Source organism: Trichosurus vulpecula, chromosome 6 (assembly GCF_011100635.1).
Source record: "Trichosurus vulpecula isolate mTriVul1 chromosome 6, mTriVul1.pri, whole genome shotgun sequence".
NCBI lineage: Eukaryota > Metazoa > Chordata > Mammalia > Diprotodontia > Phalangeridae > Trichosurus > Trichosurus vulpecula.
The window spans coordinates 76,861,902-76,878,281 of NC_050578.1; the positions used below are offsets into that span (position 1 = coordinate 76,861,902).

Genomic DNA, 16,380 nt, shown 5'->3' on the forward strand with positions numbered 1-16,380 from the left:
ACTATCTCATTGGAAAAACCACTGACCTGGAAAATAGATCCAGGAGAGATAATTTAAAAATTATTGGACTACCTGAAAGCCATGATCAAAGAAAGAGCCTAGATATCATCTTTCAAGAAATTATCAAGGAGAACTGCCCTGATATTCTAGAGCCACAGGGCAAAATAGAAATTGAAAGAATCCACCGATCGCCTCCTCAAATAGATCCCAAAAAGAAATCTCCTAGGAATATTGTCACCAAATTCCAGAGCTCCCAGATCAAAGAGAAAATATTGCAAGTATCCAGAATTTGAGTATTGTGGAAACATCAGATCAAAGAGAAAATATTGCAAGTATCCAGAATTTGAGTATTGTGGAAACATAATCAGAATAATCCAAGATCTGGCAGCTTCTACATTAAGAGATCGAAGGGCTTGGAATACGATATTCCGGAGGTCAATGGAGCTAGGATTAAAACCAAGAATCACCTACCCAGCAAAACTGAGTATCATGCTCCAAGGCAAAATACGGATTTTCAATAAAATAGAGGACTTTCAAGCTTTCTCAATGAAAAGACCAGAGCTGAATAGAAAATTTGACTTTCAAACACAAGAATCAAGAGAAGCATGAAAAGGTAATCAAGAAAAAGAACAAGAAAAAGAAATTGCAAGAAAATAGAGGCCCGGAGAGGTTGTGATTTGCCCAAGTTTAATAGGCAGTAAGTAGAAGAGGCAGGATTTGAACTCAAGTCCTTTGAATTCAAATCTAGTGATCTTTCAATAGCACGAGGTAGCCTCTATCCCAGTCATGCCTTGGCTTTGAGTTGAGTTGCTCAATCATTACAAGTTTTCATTAAGACAATGTCCTGTCTTTTAAGAATTCAATCAGTGGGGGCACATCTCCACATTTGAAAAATATAAAAATATAAAGCTTCTTTTGTTCTGCCATTTACCAATGCAACGTTATGTTGGTAGTATGAAGGGAGGTGATTCTGGAAGAAACAGAAAATGGACCAAGAAGGTTGAAAAAAGAATCAACATAATAAGAGTTTACATTTACAAATTACTTTAAGGTTCAGAAGTGATCCACATATATTATTATATTTAATTCTCAAAATTCCATGTTGTAGAGGCTATTCTCAAACCCATTTCACAGATTAAGAAACTGAGGCTCAGAGAGAGGTCAAGCTATTTGCCCGGGATCATACAGCTAGCAATAGCCTGAAGTGGAATCTTGGCCTTCCAGACTCTAAGGACAGTTAGTGCTGATTCCACTGGGCCAGGCTGCCTCAGAGTTGCAAGGGCACTTTGGATATCAGTGGACCACTGCACATATCCCCCAAATTTAACCTTGGTCCCTTTTCATTTCAATAGAGACAAATGTAACATCTCATGCAGAAAATTTAAATGGCGGTATAATAATAATGTTATTTGCGGTTGTTGTGGTGAAAAAGAAATTATAACTTTGCCATTAATGCATCGATATGATGATGGTTCTAAACTTTAGTGATCCTGGGCTTCAAAAAGCAAGACAAGTAGTCCTGTGTGCCCCGGCCAGCACATGGAGCTTTCCCAGCCTGTGAGAACCTTGCAAAGGTTGCCCGCCATTGGCACAGAACCCAGAGTCATGGCCTTGCCAGCCGGGGCATTTGAGCAGCCCTCAGTGCAGGGGACATGATTGCTATGGCTGAAATTGTTAGAAATATTCGCTTCCCCCGTAATTACAAGGTCTTGGAGAAACTTGTGGCTACCAGTAGCTTTTTCAATCAAAGGGCTCAAGAAATGAAGGACTCCTTTAGCGTGACTTCAAATTCTAGGTTCAATAATTATTGGGTGTCACAGGACTTTAAAAGGTAACCTGTCATAAGCAGTACACTCTAGGTCAACTCAGTGTTTATAAATTTCCCTCATTATAAATTGTACAGGCTTGTAATATGGACTGTATATGACAGCCATAAAACGACTTTATTATATTAAAAAAGATACTGTTTCTAAAGCTCTTTGCCAACCTCAAAGGGTTATATAATTGCTAGCAATTATTATTATTATTATTATTTCTATAACTCCAAATTGAGGCAGCTCCATGGCCCTGGGGTAGGTAGCTATGTGACCCTGGGAAAGTCACTTTACTTCTGCCCGACTCAGTTTCTTTAACTACAAACTCAACAACTCAAGGTTGTTGTGGGGAGCCAATATTTGGAATTTACATGACCTAGTACCTAAGCACATAGTAGGCATTTTTAAATGCATAAAATAAAATACACAGGACTACCAAGGAAATAAATTATATGTTGAAATTCATTTAGAATATGTATACACACAAACATGTATGTTTGCATATATGTATGTGTGTATATACATGTACACATATATGTATATACACACATACACACCAACATGGACCCCAGGGTAAGAACCCCAGCTTTAGACTTTGATATCAATCGTATCTCTTTGACTAATGCCAACATTCTCCAGAGAGGCAGGTCAATAAATGAACAAAAATGCAGAATGCGTTCCCTGGAGGTATGAATTGTCAGAGCCAGGGTATAAATTATAGGTACCATACACTCGTGAAATTATAAGGACATTTTAAAAATGTATTTTAATTTATGCTATACGTTATACAATCTCTAATGAAACAAACATTGCATTTGTCATAAAATAGCACAGTATACCTTCGCATCACAAAGAGTGATATCACAGAAGAACTAGTAAATACTAGAGAAGATACTTAACATACACTTTAAAAAAAACCCACTGAATGGAACTCCAAAATAGAAATTTGAATCAGAGAAATGCCATTTGATATCACTAAGTCTTCTTCCAGCTGGTGATTACGGCATCAGAAAAGCCCATAACTATTTCGGACATCTCACAGCTACTTAGGCTCATTCACATTTTAAGCCTTTGCCTATCCCTTCTAACAATAGTTTTTCCCCTGCAGTCTCTCAGAATGCCCCCAATTCTCAGAACTGCCACCCCTTAGGCCTCTCTCCTCATTTAAGGCAACCTCAACAGCCAGCAGCCGATTAATTCTGACAAAGACGACTCAGTGTTTGCTATTGTTCTTTGTGTTTTCCACAAGGCCAAGAATCCCAAGTAACTGGCCTTTTATACAACTTGACTATTACCCAGAAAGCTGTAGAGGATCTTGTGATAGGGCCCAGAAGAGAGGGACAGGACGGCTAGGCAGAGAGGATTGCATTCACCGTCAAGAGACCATAGGTTCCGTGTAGTTACAGCACTAGACTTGGAGCAAGCTAGTTTCCCTAGAGGACTTTTTTTAAAGTCCTCTATTTTAAAGAAGACTGAATAAGATGAATATTTCAAGACATTTCTAAGAAAGCTGTCAAGTTCACAAGAGCAAGACAAAAGAAGAAGAAAGAGGGAGAAGGAGGAACGGAATAAGTATTTATTAAATGCCTACTATGTGCCAGGCACCATTCTAAGCATTTTACAAATACTCTCTCATTTGATTCCCACAACAACTCTATGATACAGGTGCCACAATCTCCATTTTATAGCTGGGAAAACTTAGGCAATCAGAGGTAAAGTGATTTGTGCAGGGTCAAACAGCTACAGTGTGTAAGGTTGGATTTGAACTCAGATCTTTCCAAGTCCACAGTGAGTCATCCTAGCCATTGTACCACCTAGCTCTGGGTTGAGGAACCTTCTAGGTCCTCAAGTGTGGCCCTTTGACTAAATCCAAACTTATGATTCAGGTTCCCCACCCCTGACCTAGCTCATGCTAAATGCTGGTAACAGAGAAAAATGGAATAAAATAGAAAAGAAAGGATCCAAAAAAGGAAAAAAAAAAATAAAGGGAGAAAGGAAGAAAAAAGGGGGCAGGAAAGAACCTATGTTTTAGAAGAAGTTTGGTAGGTGACCCTATTAGGAAGATTTGCTTGCAATTATAAACAAACTATTTCACAGCCATATGCTTGCTCTCCTCACATCTGCATTTATAAGTGGATAAAGCAAAATACAGTGAGTGATTATCAGTAGTATTTGTACAACATTGTGTATCACAAGCAGTTTGCTTGCCATAGACCAGGTGTTCATAATCAGGGTGTATTAACTTGTTTTTTAAAAATATTTTGAGAACTGTATTTCAATATAACTGATTTCCTTTGTAATATTATGTATTTTATTTGATGTATTTAAAAACATGATTCTGAGACAGGGTCCAAAGGCTTTGCAGAACTGCCAGAGGAATCCATGACACACAAAAACGGTTAAGAACCTATGCCGTTGACAGAAAGAAAACTTTTTGGAATGAGGAAATTTACAAGCCAGATGTGAGATTTCCAGGTATCAAGAGCCGGGGAGTGCTGGCCTGTGTTTAGTAACTAATTCTCTAAAAACAAAAGACACACTTTAAACTTTAATCTGCATCACTAAATTTTCTCCATCAATTTTGTGAAGCTAAACAATCAAACAATTAATGAAGCACTGATTTGTAGAATTGTAAATGCTCACACTGAAAATTTAACAATTGGTTCTGGAGAGCTTGTGAGAGGTGGGTCCAGCACACTCCTGAAAGTGGCAACACATAGGAAATATACACAGCACTTGTAACCGTAGGGGAGTCAGGAAGAGCTGAGCTCAAATCCAGCTTCAGACATTTACTAGCTGTGTGACCCTCGGTAAGTCACCTCAATCTGTGTCTGCCTCAAATATAAAAACGGGGATAATAACAGCACCTACCTTGCAGGGTAGTTGTAAGAATCAAAGGAAGTGTAAAGCACTTAGCATAGTGCCTCAACATATAGAAAGCATTACATAAATATTAGCCATTATGATTATTTTTTTTAATGATTCCTAATTATAGATGGGATAGGGGCAACCCACATTTGCCATTGTTTTATACCTTGTGAGCCTTTGTTTGTATTGGGGTTGAGGCTCCGTGGCAGGGTGGCCCATTAGATAGAGCAGTGGAGGGGGATCGGGAAGAATGGAATTCAAATCTATTTAGACACTTACTAGCTGTGTGAACCTGAATAAGTCACTTACCCCTTCTCAGACTCAGTTCCTGGTCTGTAAAATGAAGATAATAATAGTACCTACCTCATAGGATTGTTGTGAAGATAAAATAAGATAATCAAATAAATTAACATATGTAAATGACTCAGCAAATGTCAACAAGCTATTGTCTCTCTTTCTTCTTTCTTTTTTCCATCCTTTCTTCTCCCCCTTTTCTCTTCCTTCCTTCCTTCCTTTTTCTCTGTCTTGTTCTCTTTCATTTTGGTAAAAGCCTAGACTTGCGTGATAAATTCTGATATTCCTAGAGTTAACCCTTGGGTGGGAACAAAATGATGTGAATCTTTTGTTCTAGAGGGAAGCCCTGGGGTGGGGCACAAGTCCGTCAAGCAGGCAAACAATAATCGTTTATTAACCTAACTACTTACTAAGTTCCAGGGACTCTGCTAAGTTTTAAAAAAAAGGCAAAAATAGTCCTGATCCTCAGGGAATTTACTTCCAATGGACAAGACAACATGCAAATATAGCTGTAGTTTTAAGCTACAGAGAGAGTAAATAGAATATAATTATAGATGGGAAGGCACTAACAGCAGAGGATACGGAGAAAGATCTGCTGCTAAAGGAAGGAGAAATTTAAACTGAATTTCGAAGAGAGTTGGGGAAGTTCAGCGGCAGAGGTAAGTTAGCAGGGCATTCCAGGCAAGGGGGACAGCCAGTACAAAGGGAAGATGTGAGCTGAATGGGGCAAGTGAGAAACAGCCGGTACACCAGATAACCTGGATGACAGAGTATTTAGAGAATAAAGGGTAAAAAGACTAAAAATATTCACTGACATTAACTTTAGCGCTCTGTTTAGCAGAGCATATGGCCTTTGGGAGCAAGGGTTCACCAATGTCATCAATAGCAGTCTGCAATAAATTTATGTCTCGAGTTCTCTGCCCCAAATCCACCATGAATATGAAAATAGTTTCTCTATTGCTAGTTCCAGTATCCTTTTTGTGTCTTGCTAGATGACGTTAAATCACTTTGGGTCTTTCAAAGCTCATTGGTTGTTTTTTTAATCATAGTAAAAATATAATTTCTAATTGCAATTTTTTTCTTGGTAATGGGAGACTGGACAAAGAGAAAGCCCAGTCCTTATGATACGAGTAGTGTAGTTTGCCTGATTCGATGACCCACATGGACTTTCAAGCATGCACAGATATGACTGTTTCCTGTCTGATTAACAAGTGGGGAAAAAAAGGAGCCTCTTTGATTTGACTACTGAGCCAGAACTGAGCAGAATCACAAAAGACTCCTAGGAGGGCTCTCTTTCCTGGTGGTGATCAAGGAAAGAACCTCCATAAGCATCTGGAAGGGGGAGAAGGTAGTGAGTACCATAGCCAATCCACAGCCTAGCTGCCTATCCCCGCACCCAGGCTTATGCACATGGTGCCACTATTTCTTTGTCTTTTCTACTCTTTTGTGAAAGAGTATTAAAAATAAAGGTGAAGCTAGATCACACAGTGGATGGAGTGCTTGGCCTGGAGTCAGGAAGACCTGAGTTCAAATCCAACACCAGATACTTACTAGCTGTGTAACCCTGGGTGAGTCACTTCACCCTGCTTGCCTCAGTTTCCTCATTTGTAAAATGAGCTGGAGAAGGAAATGGCAAACCAGTGTCTTTGCCAAGAAAACCCCAAATGGGGTCATGAAGAGTCGGACATGCCTGAATAAACAGCACAGTATCTTGCACATAGTAAGCACTAGATTTATTATTATTGCTGCAGGGGTTAAGATAGCTTGCAAGACCCTAAGGTTGTAGGTTGGCCATTTTTCCCTATGGCTTGGATTCTTTTCTTCCAGAGATTTTCCTATAAAGCCTCTACTGTGTATTTTCATTCTTATCAACAGAGCCCTGAAAACCAACCACTGTCTCCCCTGGGGAGAGGCAGTGTAGCCTGATGTCAATAGCCCTGGACTGGGGGTCAGGAGACTTGTGTTCTAGCTGCAGCTCTGCCAAGGTGGTACCTTTGAACAAGTAATTTGACCTCTTTGAACCTCAGCTGTCCGAGTTTAGAAAACAAAGGACATGGACAGGACGATCTGTTTACAGATGATGACCTTACAAAAGCAAGGTCCCAAAAGACTTTCAAATGGTTCTATGAGAGGACACATTTTTTTTTCTTTTTGTCTGATACTTCTTATCCTACTTTGATGTCCTGCAGCTTTTCAGTTAGAAGGAATGGCACAGAGGCCAGTAGAGACTTGAATGAATGTTTTGCTTGTTTTTTTATAAGACAATCAATCTTCTTTACTATCTTAATTTTAAAAATTACCTAATTTCCATTCAGAAGCCTCTTATTTCCCTCATTCTCAATCCTCTCTCTATCCTCTTCCCCAACTTCTATTTCCTTCCCCCATTCATGTACCAAGAACCAAGAACAAATCAACTCTGCCATTGTTCCTGGATGGGGTGTGCCAGTCTACTCCTCCATGACTCCACACCCCATTCCAGTAACTTTCCAGACCAAAGTGTACCTCCCAGATTAACACTTCCCCAAGTGTGCTGTTTCTCCAAAATAAGCTCCCTGAGGGCAAGGACTGCTTTTGCTTGTGTATTTGTATTCCTTGCACTGAGCATAATGCTTATTCCATGGCTTTCTATGGAATTTAATAAATTTAAAACATCTTAAAGCATTTAATAAATGCTTTCTTCATTAGTTCAATAACTTATGCCATGTTCACTCCTTGCACTCCTGGCTCTGCTCTTGACTTCTCTACCATGTCCTAGCAGCCTTCTAACCTTGAAAGATACTTCCTTAACAGCTTCCTTCTCACTCTGGAAGATTCTCTTGCCTCTGTGCCCCACTTCCCCCCTCCTGCTCTCCCTACCCCCCTTCCTGCTCCTCTGCCTAGGTTCGTTATAGAACTTCCATTTTGGGAAAGTGCCCAAGTCAGCCATGTTTCCTTCTTTCACTCCTCATCTCTAGATTTCTCTTCCATGCCTCTATGTGGGTACTTTCTCTCTTTCTCCCCCACCTCAATACTTTTTAGCTTCCTTTCGCTTGTTATATGTCTCTATTAGAATGTAAAATCTCTGAGGGCAGGAATTGCCCTTCTTGCTTTATTTGTATTCTAGCACTTAGCAGAATACCTGCTCCCTCTCTCTGTCTCTGTGTCTCTGTCTCTGTCTCTCTCTCCCCTTTATTGTGTGGTGAGATGTGATGAATATGAAGCATCAGAGAAACGTAGGAAGATCTGTATGAACCAAAGCAGAACTAAAGGAACAATATATACAATGACTACAGAAATGTAAATAAAAAGGATCACTAAAAGGAAGCTGGATTCTGAGTAACTGAAAAACCAGTACTGCTTTCAGAAGTATACTTCCCACTTTATGGCAGAGTGGAAGGGACTACTGATACAGAGTGGTGTATACACTGTTAAATATGGACACTGTAGTATTTTTACTTAATTGCATTTCTTTGTTGCAAGGGAAGATTTAATGGGGGGGGGGTTGTAGTGGGGAGGGTACTTCAAGAAATGACTGTAAATGAGATGTAAAAAGAAAAGATATTAATAAAACCCTTCTTAATAAAATTCTATTCTAAAATTGCCACCACCATCTTACTTAGAATTCAAAATTAAAAAGGTATAACCCTTGGTGGTAAATATTTGTTGATTGATTTCTTGGAGGCTGAAACAGTAGTGCCATTAGCCATCTGCTTCTGTATTTGACATTTAGACTGTCCTGTAGTTGGTGCTTCACTGGGTAAGAATAACGGGGAGAAAGAGGGTCATAGAGCTACGGCACTCTTTGATGTTTGGCCATTTTTAATCAGCAACAAACATTTCTCCGTTTGAGATGGCAAGTGTCCCAAATCTATTTGGTTTGATCCTCATAGACACCCTGAAAGACAGTGCCATCTTGGTGGTAATGAGATCTGTAGCCAAGATAGGCACGGTAAGCTTGGAAGGCTTACAGGCCTGGTTGCCTTGTGTTAGAAGGTTTCTGCAATCTAGAATGCAGGGCTGTTTTAACATGCTGTGTATAAAGCCCAGAGCAGCAACTATGTTTTAGGAGGCACTTACTTAGCCAAGGTATTTTTTAATGATGCTATCCTTTAGGGCTTAATTTTTTTTAAGCCCCAGGTCCTTAGTGCTTGTGTTTTAGTTATGAGTTTTATTTGCAGGAGTCCCCTGGAGCTCTTTAAAATGAAATACAGAGCCTCTTAACTTATAAATAAATAGACTTTTGCAATCTCAACACGTGGAAAGATCTCTATCTTACGATGGAAAACTTCAGTTCTTTATAAAGGAATTCACTAGCCTCCCCACTCCCCTAAACAAGAAATTATTGGGAAGACTCAAATCCCCAGTCACCCCACCAAAGTAAGGCCTGCCATAACAACCAAAAATCCATTTTCCTTCCACTGGGGAGTTTGAATATCAACTAGGCACTAACTCCCCAGGAATTTCCCACATAGCTCACTCCAGCCCCAGGATGAATAAGCACTAGTGCCCGTACCTTGATCTGCTGAATAGATCTGGGTTCCCCAGTCCCAGCCCCAATCAATGCCCAGTCTTGCCTGGCCCAGATAAGAACCCCATACAAATCCTCTGGGCTTCGCTGGTTTGGGGACCCTATTTTGGCAGGAATTCCAACAGAGCTGACCTGTTTCCATTCTCTTTGAGTGTGTCTTCTTATTGTATTTCCCCTCAATAAAGATGATATGTTTTGCTTTAGGAAATATAATTAGTACAATTTCCTTGGGCTGTAACATTTCAGTGCAGCAGATGGAAGGAGACTAGCATGGTCTCAACATTCTTGTTTGCTGCCATGGCGCCAGATTTCTGGTACTACTGGAGGATTTAGAGCACAGGTAGGGGCCTGAGTTTAAGCTCCTAATAGGTCTGTTAATGACAAGGTCCTCATCAGTTTGCCAGAAGTAGAACCTAGAAATAATTTTAAATGCACACTTGAATGACAATGACTTCCAAGGCCATTTCTGCAGGCCATTAACAAAGTGTTTATATCCTCAGAATGGATACACAGTCTATTTTCTGATTCTCTACCATGCTAACACAACTCTCTCTGTCTCTCTCTCTGTCTCTGTCTCTCTCTCTGTCTCTATCTGTCTCTCTGTCTCTCTCTCTGTCTCTCTCCCTTTCACTCTCTCTTTCCTTCTTCCCCTTGTCTTTCAATACACACATAGGGATATGTAGAAGGGGTCTCACTATACCTGTACTGTCAGTATTATCATAATAATAATGATAGCAATAATGAATATATTGCCTTACAATTTACAGAGTGCTTTTTAAAAAACAGTCTTTGAGGGAGGTAGTAGAAGGGTTATACTATACCCATTTTAAAGAAGAAGTTGAGGTTCAGAGAGATAAAGACCTGCCCCAGGTGACATAGCTAGTAAGTGGTGGAGCCAACGTTTGAATCCAGGTCCTCTGTTTCTAAGGCAGTGCTCTCCATTGCACCCTGCAGAATCAGAACATTCTCTTTTTATAAAATATGCTGATACTGTGGACATTTTTCTGAGGATTTTTGAACAAAAGAATTTTGATACAGGGTCAAAACCATGGCCCATAAGGCCCAGTGTTCCAGCTGGAGTGCAAAGATATAGCTTGTTAGAGGGTTGCATCAGTCTCCCTAATGTCTTAAAGATAAAGGGCTTTGACAATCATTCTAGTTTTCCCCAATTTTCCTTCTCTTCCTTCTGTCTACTCATCTGTAAAATAAAGGAGATGGAATAAATGACTTCAAAGATCCTTTCTAAACCTCCAATGGTATATAAATTATTATGGACCTGTCATTTGCGAATTAATCTAAGCTTTTTATTTCTAAAGCTTATTATGTTTTCTTTAAATTTTTGTCAATTAACAAAAATCTATTTTTCCTTCCATCCTCCTGCTTTCCCCTTAGAAAAGAAAAAAGGAAAATGAAAACCCTTGCAACAAATATGTACAGTCAAGCAAATTCCAACATTGGCCATGTCCTAAACTGTAAGTCTTATTCTGAATCTATAACCTCTCTGTTGGGAGGTAGGTGGGTAGCATTCTTCATTACCAGTCCTTAAGATGCAGAATATTCTTGATAACTCTCTGAGTCATAGGTTAAAGAGCTGATGTTTACTTGTCTTAATAATGGAAATTAACCATGGTACTGAATTGTTTGTTGTCTATGGTATAAAGTGGGATCATGCTTCTTTTTATTTGTCCTAAACTTACTGCCCCCGAAGGTACCCCCCTAGTCCTAGTATAATGAGATTTCTTTAGCAAGTGAACACCTGGACATGGGCAGTTCAGGATGGGTCAACATCAAGAGCTAGGCTAATGAAGCAAAGGACACGAATGACATCCTGGAGGAATAGTTCACATAAATGGAGGGCATACAGTAATTATGAATTCTAAGCATAACACTGAGATCAGAGCAGGTTGGTAGGCCATGATAGAGAATATGGGTATGGTTTTGAGAAAATGTTGGTGAGTCTGGGTTGATGAGCATCCAGAGAGCCTCAATGGTGGAGGGCTACAGGAAGAAGTGCGGCTAGTGTGTATGGCCCAAAGGTTGACCTCTTAAAGGCTAAGCTGGGCAGGAGGGCACAGAGAGGAATAGAATCTGAGTGACCAGGAAGTGATCAGGATTCTAAATTTAAGCCTAACACTAGGAGACAGGGAGAGGGCAAAGTTCAATCTAGGATACTGACAACAGAATGTGGGGATCAGAATGAGGTGTGTGGATCCATAGCACACAGCTCCACAGAAGAATGACAAACCCAAGATGGGACTTATTAACAAATAGCTTTCCCAATGGGGGTAGTTAAAGGGCAACAGGGCCAGCAGGTATACGTTACAGGGAGGCAGGCATCTGTCGTTGCTGGGAATTATTGCAGATGGCTGGGTCCTCAACGTAACCCACCATACCACACACACACACACACACACACACACACACACACACACACAGACTCTACAGTAGTTCTAACACCTTCATGATTTCATATGAGTTTTTGTAGATTTTGTTTTGGTCCACAAAAAAATTGGATAATATGTATTCTTGTTAGTAGATAGTAAAAGCATATTTGAATTGTTTCGTTTTTGACAAAGAAACATTTTCTTTTCCTCTCCCTGTGTCTCTGGAATATTAACTAGTGCAAAGAATGCTTATCTGTTCTTGATACACAGAAATGAACAGATCTGAGTAGAATCCAAAAGGCCTGTCAAAAGAAGTTGACTAGAGTCTATTATTTATTATATCCCTAGTTCTTTATTAGTGTCCCTGGTGTTCTCTCCAGTGCAAAGTGAGTGTCCCATAGAAATTGGTTAAGGAGAAAAATCGGTGAGAAACCTAGGCATGCAGGGAGCTGTATGTGGGCACACAGATCTCAAAGGTTCCTACTTTCTTTTCCTCTGTCCTTGAAAGTGACTTCCAGTGAGTCATTCCTCCTCTCTCCAAGTTGTCAGGAACAGGGGAGTAGATACCTGTGGAACAGACAACCTCTGCTGGCCAATTGTTGCTACTGCCACTGTGCCACCTCAGAGACACCTGGGGAGCTGACCATCCCTGCTGGCCTCATGCCGGATGCAGGCACTAAACTGCCCCAGAATAAACTAGGAGCAGGGAAGGCAGAGATGGGACAGATTTTAGGGATTTAGAAGGGCAGGGGCAGACACCCCAGATGGAAATGAGAACAGGAGGGGGTAATTTTACCTTATTCTGTTTGGTCACACTTAGTTTGGCCATATGGGGGTTGCATGGGTGATATAAATCTAGAACAAGGTTCTGAACCTCGTCATGGATCAAACCCCTTCTCATCACAATGATTTAAATGCAGAAAAGAAAAATATTTAGAATTACAAAGGAAACCAACTATGTTGAAATAGTTTTGAAAATATCTATTTTAGGTACTCATGGAACCCAGGTAAGAATTCCCTCATATGGAAGGTCAGTTGACTAAAGGCAATTTCCCAGATTCGAAGTGGGGCAAGCCAATCAAGTTTCTTCAAGTCTCATATTTCAGAGCAGTATGTCATTTTGTTTTCATATTCCTGAATCGATATCATAACGAGGGCAGCACCCAGTGCCATGAGGTATGAGAGCTCCGAAAGTGGGGATAGAGTAGGCTAGATGTTCTCTAATGAACAATGACGACATGGCAACATTTGGAACAATGGATACAACCTAATGGGACGACTTGTCTGGGGGACCGAAAGAAGCCAAATTATTTTATTATACACCTTTACTGGCTTACAGAAAGTGGGACACCCACCCCACCACACACACCCAGCCTTGATCCATTGGCACATTAGCAAACCCTCCCTCAGATTTCACTAAAGTAGTTCCAAACCATATAAGTAAGACGATCAGTTGAATGAAATAGGAGACTAATGCTTTCTTCACTGTTGAGGAGGGAAGATTTTTAGGTGGGTGGGAGAGAGAAAATTGCCTCTGGAAATAAGGTCTGTGAAATAAGGAAGGATAGTTTTTCTTCATTGAAAGAACTCATAGCAACTCCCCCACACTCTCTATGAAATGGGGGAGAGGGATGATAAGTTGCTAAAAGGAAATTATCAAGGACATTAATTCTTGCTTCCTGTCTTGGGAGGGGGAGAAAAATAAAGGAGAAAGAAAAGGGAAGAGAAATAAATACAAACAAGACATCCTGTTCACAGGAAATAGCCTTGTTTCTCAGACATTAAGTTTGCTTTTTAATGGACACAACAAGGTCACAGGCTTCACAGTCAGTAGAGTCAGTGTTGCAAAATTCTTTCAAAGGGCCTACAAAAAAAAGAAGTGAATTCAGGTGAAAGAAAAAAAAACTCGTTCAGCAATTGAAAGGGTTTTCTCTCCATCTAGTAAAAGAAATAAAAATGTCCATATTTATCCTTAGTAAACACACAAGTGAAAAGGAAGGAAAGGTGGGAAGAGTATTGGGAATAACAAGAAGAAGAAGTAAAAAGAAGTAAAAACTCCTCTGGTCAGTATAAAATCTGAGAGAAAAAGATAAGGGGGACCTGTAGCTTCTCTCCACTGCGAAACAAAGGCTGTATGAATGTAATGGGATACCATTGTGCTGTAACAAATGAGAAAAGAAATGGTTTCAGAGAAACCTAAGAAGATTTGTGAGAAATGAACAGAAGCAGGAGAATAATCTGTATTGTCACAACAATATTGTAAAGAAAAACAAAGACTCAAGAGCGCTGACCATTGCAATGACCAACCATGTCTCCAGAGGACCCAGGATAAATCATGTTTCATACCTCTTGACTGAAAGGTGACAGACTCGAGATAAAGAATGAAACATACAATTTTGGATGTGGCCAATGTGAGAATTTGTTTTGCTTGATTGTGTGTATTTGTTATAGGGGTTTTGGTTTTTTTTTCCTTTTTTTCCCCCAATGATGAGGGGAAAGTTAATTAAAATTTAAAAAACACAATAAAGAAAACATTTTGAACTACTGATCAGCATTCTTTTCTAAGTAGCCTAGCATGATGGAGAAAGAAGAGGCTTGCAGTTCCCATTAACTTACCACCTTAAGTCAGAACACTTTGATTCCAACACATGTGCAAGTGTTTACACACACTCACACACACACACACACACACACACAGACACACACACAGAGTTTGCTGGATCTAAAGGCCACCTACAATAAATGATGGACAAGCATAAAGCTGTTTACCAAAATCAAGTTGTTTAAAACACCCACATCTCTCCCCCTTAGTCCTTCTCCTTCCCTTATCTCTTATCCATCTGGCAGACTGTGCTATTCATTGGCCAACTGAAATTTAATTTGGAGGAGAGGTTGATTTTGGATTTAGTTTAGTCTTTCTTTTTGAGCGTGATGGCGTTGCTGTTGATCAATGCTGGAAGCAGCAAACTTTGTCTTCATTTGTATTCGTTTTATTCCAGCCAAACTGAGGAGAGAAGTTTCATTCTAAAACCTGATGAGGCAGGCTCTCTCTTTGTGGGAAGGACATTTTCTCACCAACTAACAAGCAACTGCTGATGTTTTAATAAAAAAAATGAAGGTGGTTTTTCTCTGAGGACTAAATAATTATATTTAGGAAACTTTTTACCTACTTGGAATTGTCCTTATCAATCACAATCAGAGGATGATGGCTGTACTTAGCCAACAGGACAGTAATAAAGGACTATTGGCCTTTATTTAAAATTATGTATTTTTCATTATATTATATATGATATATATAATATTATATATATATATATTTATAAAGGACTACGAGCCCACCAAAACAATATGTTCTTAATAGAATAAAGACGTGAATGAAGGAGAATATAGGGTTATGCTTGTCATCATTCTCTCCCTATTTAACTTGATATTTACAAATCCCTTTGAGCTAAAGGAGCTCAACTCTCGACAGAGGATGGAGCCCATTCCTACAGCTATAGGAAGGAAAGAAAATAAGCATTTATTTAACACCTACAATATGCCAAGCACTATACTAAGCACTTTAAGAATATTATGTTATTTGATCCTAAGAATGACCCTGGGGGTAGGTGCTGGCATCATTCCATTTAACAGTTGAGAAAACTGAGGTAAACATGTTAAGTGACTTGCCCAGGGTCACACAGCCAGTAAGTGTATGAGTCAGCATTTGAACTTCTATCCATGATTCTACCAGTTGCCTGTAGAAAAATCAGGGTCTATCAACAAAGGCAAAACTGGAAACCAACTCTTCATTTTCACTGCCCATATCCATAGGCAACATTCCCTTCCCTTAAGTGTGTCTCCTCTTAAGTTTGTTACTTAAGTAACAAAAGCTATTTCCTCCCCAGTATTGCTACAAACTTTCAATTCAGCTCAGGCTCAAGTTACATGGTTCAACACCCACTATGTGCACAGTCACATGATAGGTCTTACCTGGTGAAGTTATGGTGGCTCATTTCTGGGCTGCCCGTGCTAGCTTCAGATTTAATTGAGACGTTAGGAAGTAAAACCCTCCATTTGTGTAGTGAGCTTCGTTCTATTTATTTAACGAAGCAGGCAGAGCATTACAGGAAACGTTCTCTCAGCCTGTATAAGAATTTCAATAATTCCATATATTTTCAGAATGCAAAGGTCACCTCTGCTATGGGAGGCACAGATTCCCAGAATGCATGGTGCTGGATATTAGGCTGGGGGAAACATCCAGAGGCTAGGCATGTATGTGTAGGATTGTGATTGATTCATGGGGATTTCTGGAGAGAAGAAAGAAGACAGAAGAGAGGAGGCGTTTCGGAGGAGTAGATTTGATCTCCAGCTTGAGAGAAACATGTTGAGCAACTTTTTTCCTGTTCAGAGGACAGACTATGCAGGAAGACTATGAGAAGCATAATTTGGAGAGAGACTGCAGGAGAAGGGCTGCACCTTCTGGATGTAAGCTTCCTGCCCTTCTGGGTCTGAGTCCCTTCAACCACATGTG

General features: G+C 39.9%; 1 protein-coding gene across 1 annotated transcript in view; it reads right to left on the reverse strand.

The window, feature by feature from the left end:
- SHROOM3 (shroom family member 3) overlaps window positions 1–15,862 on the reverse strand; it is a 123,425-nt gene extending 107,563 nt beyond the window's left edge. Inside the window, exon 1 of the mRNA XM_036763019.1 lies at window positions 15,840–15,862. Coding sequence (XP_036618914.1) covers window positions 15,840–15,862 — 23 coding nt within the window. The remainder of the gene's footprint in view (window positions 1–15,839) is intronic.
- Between the last annotated feature and the right edge of the window lie 518 nt (window positions 15,863–16,380).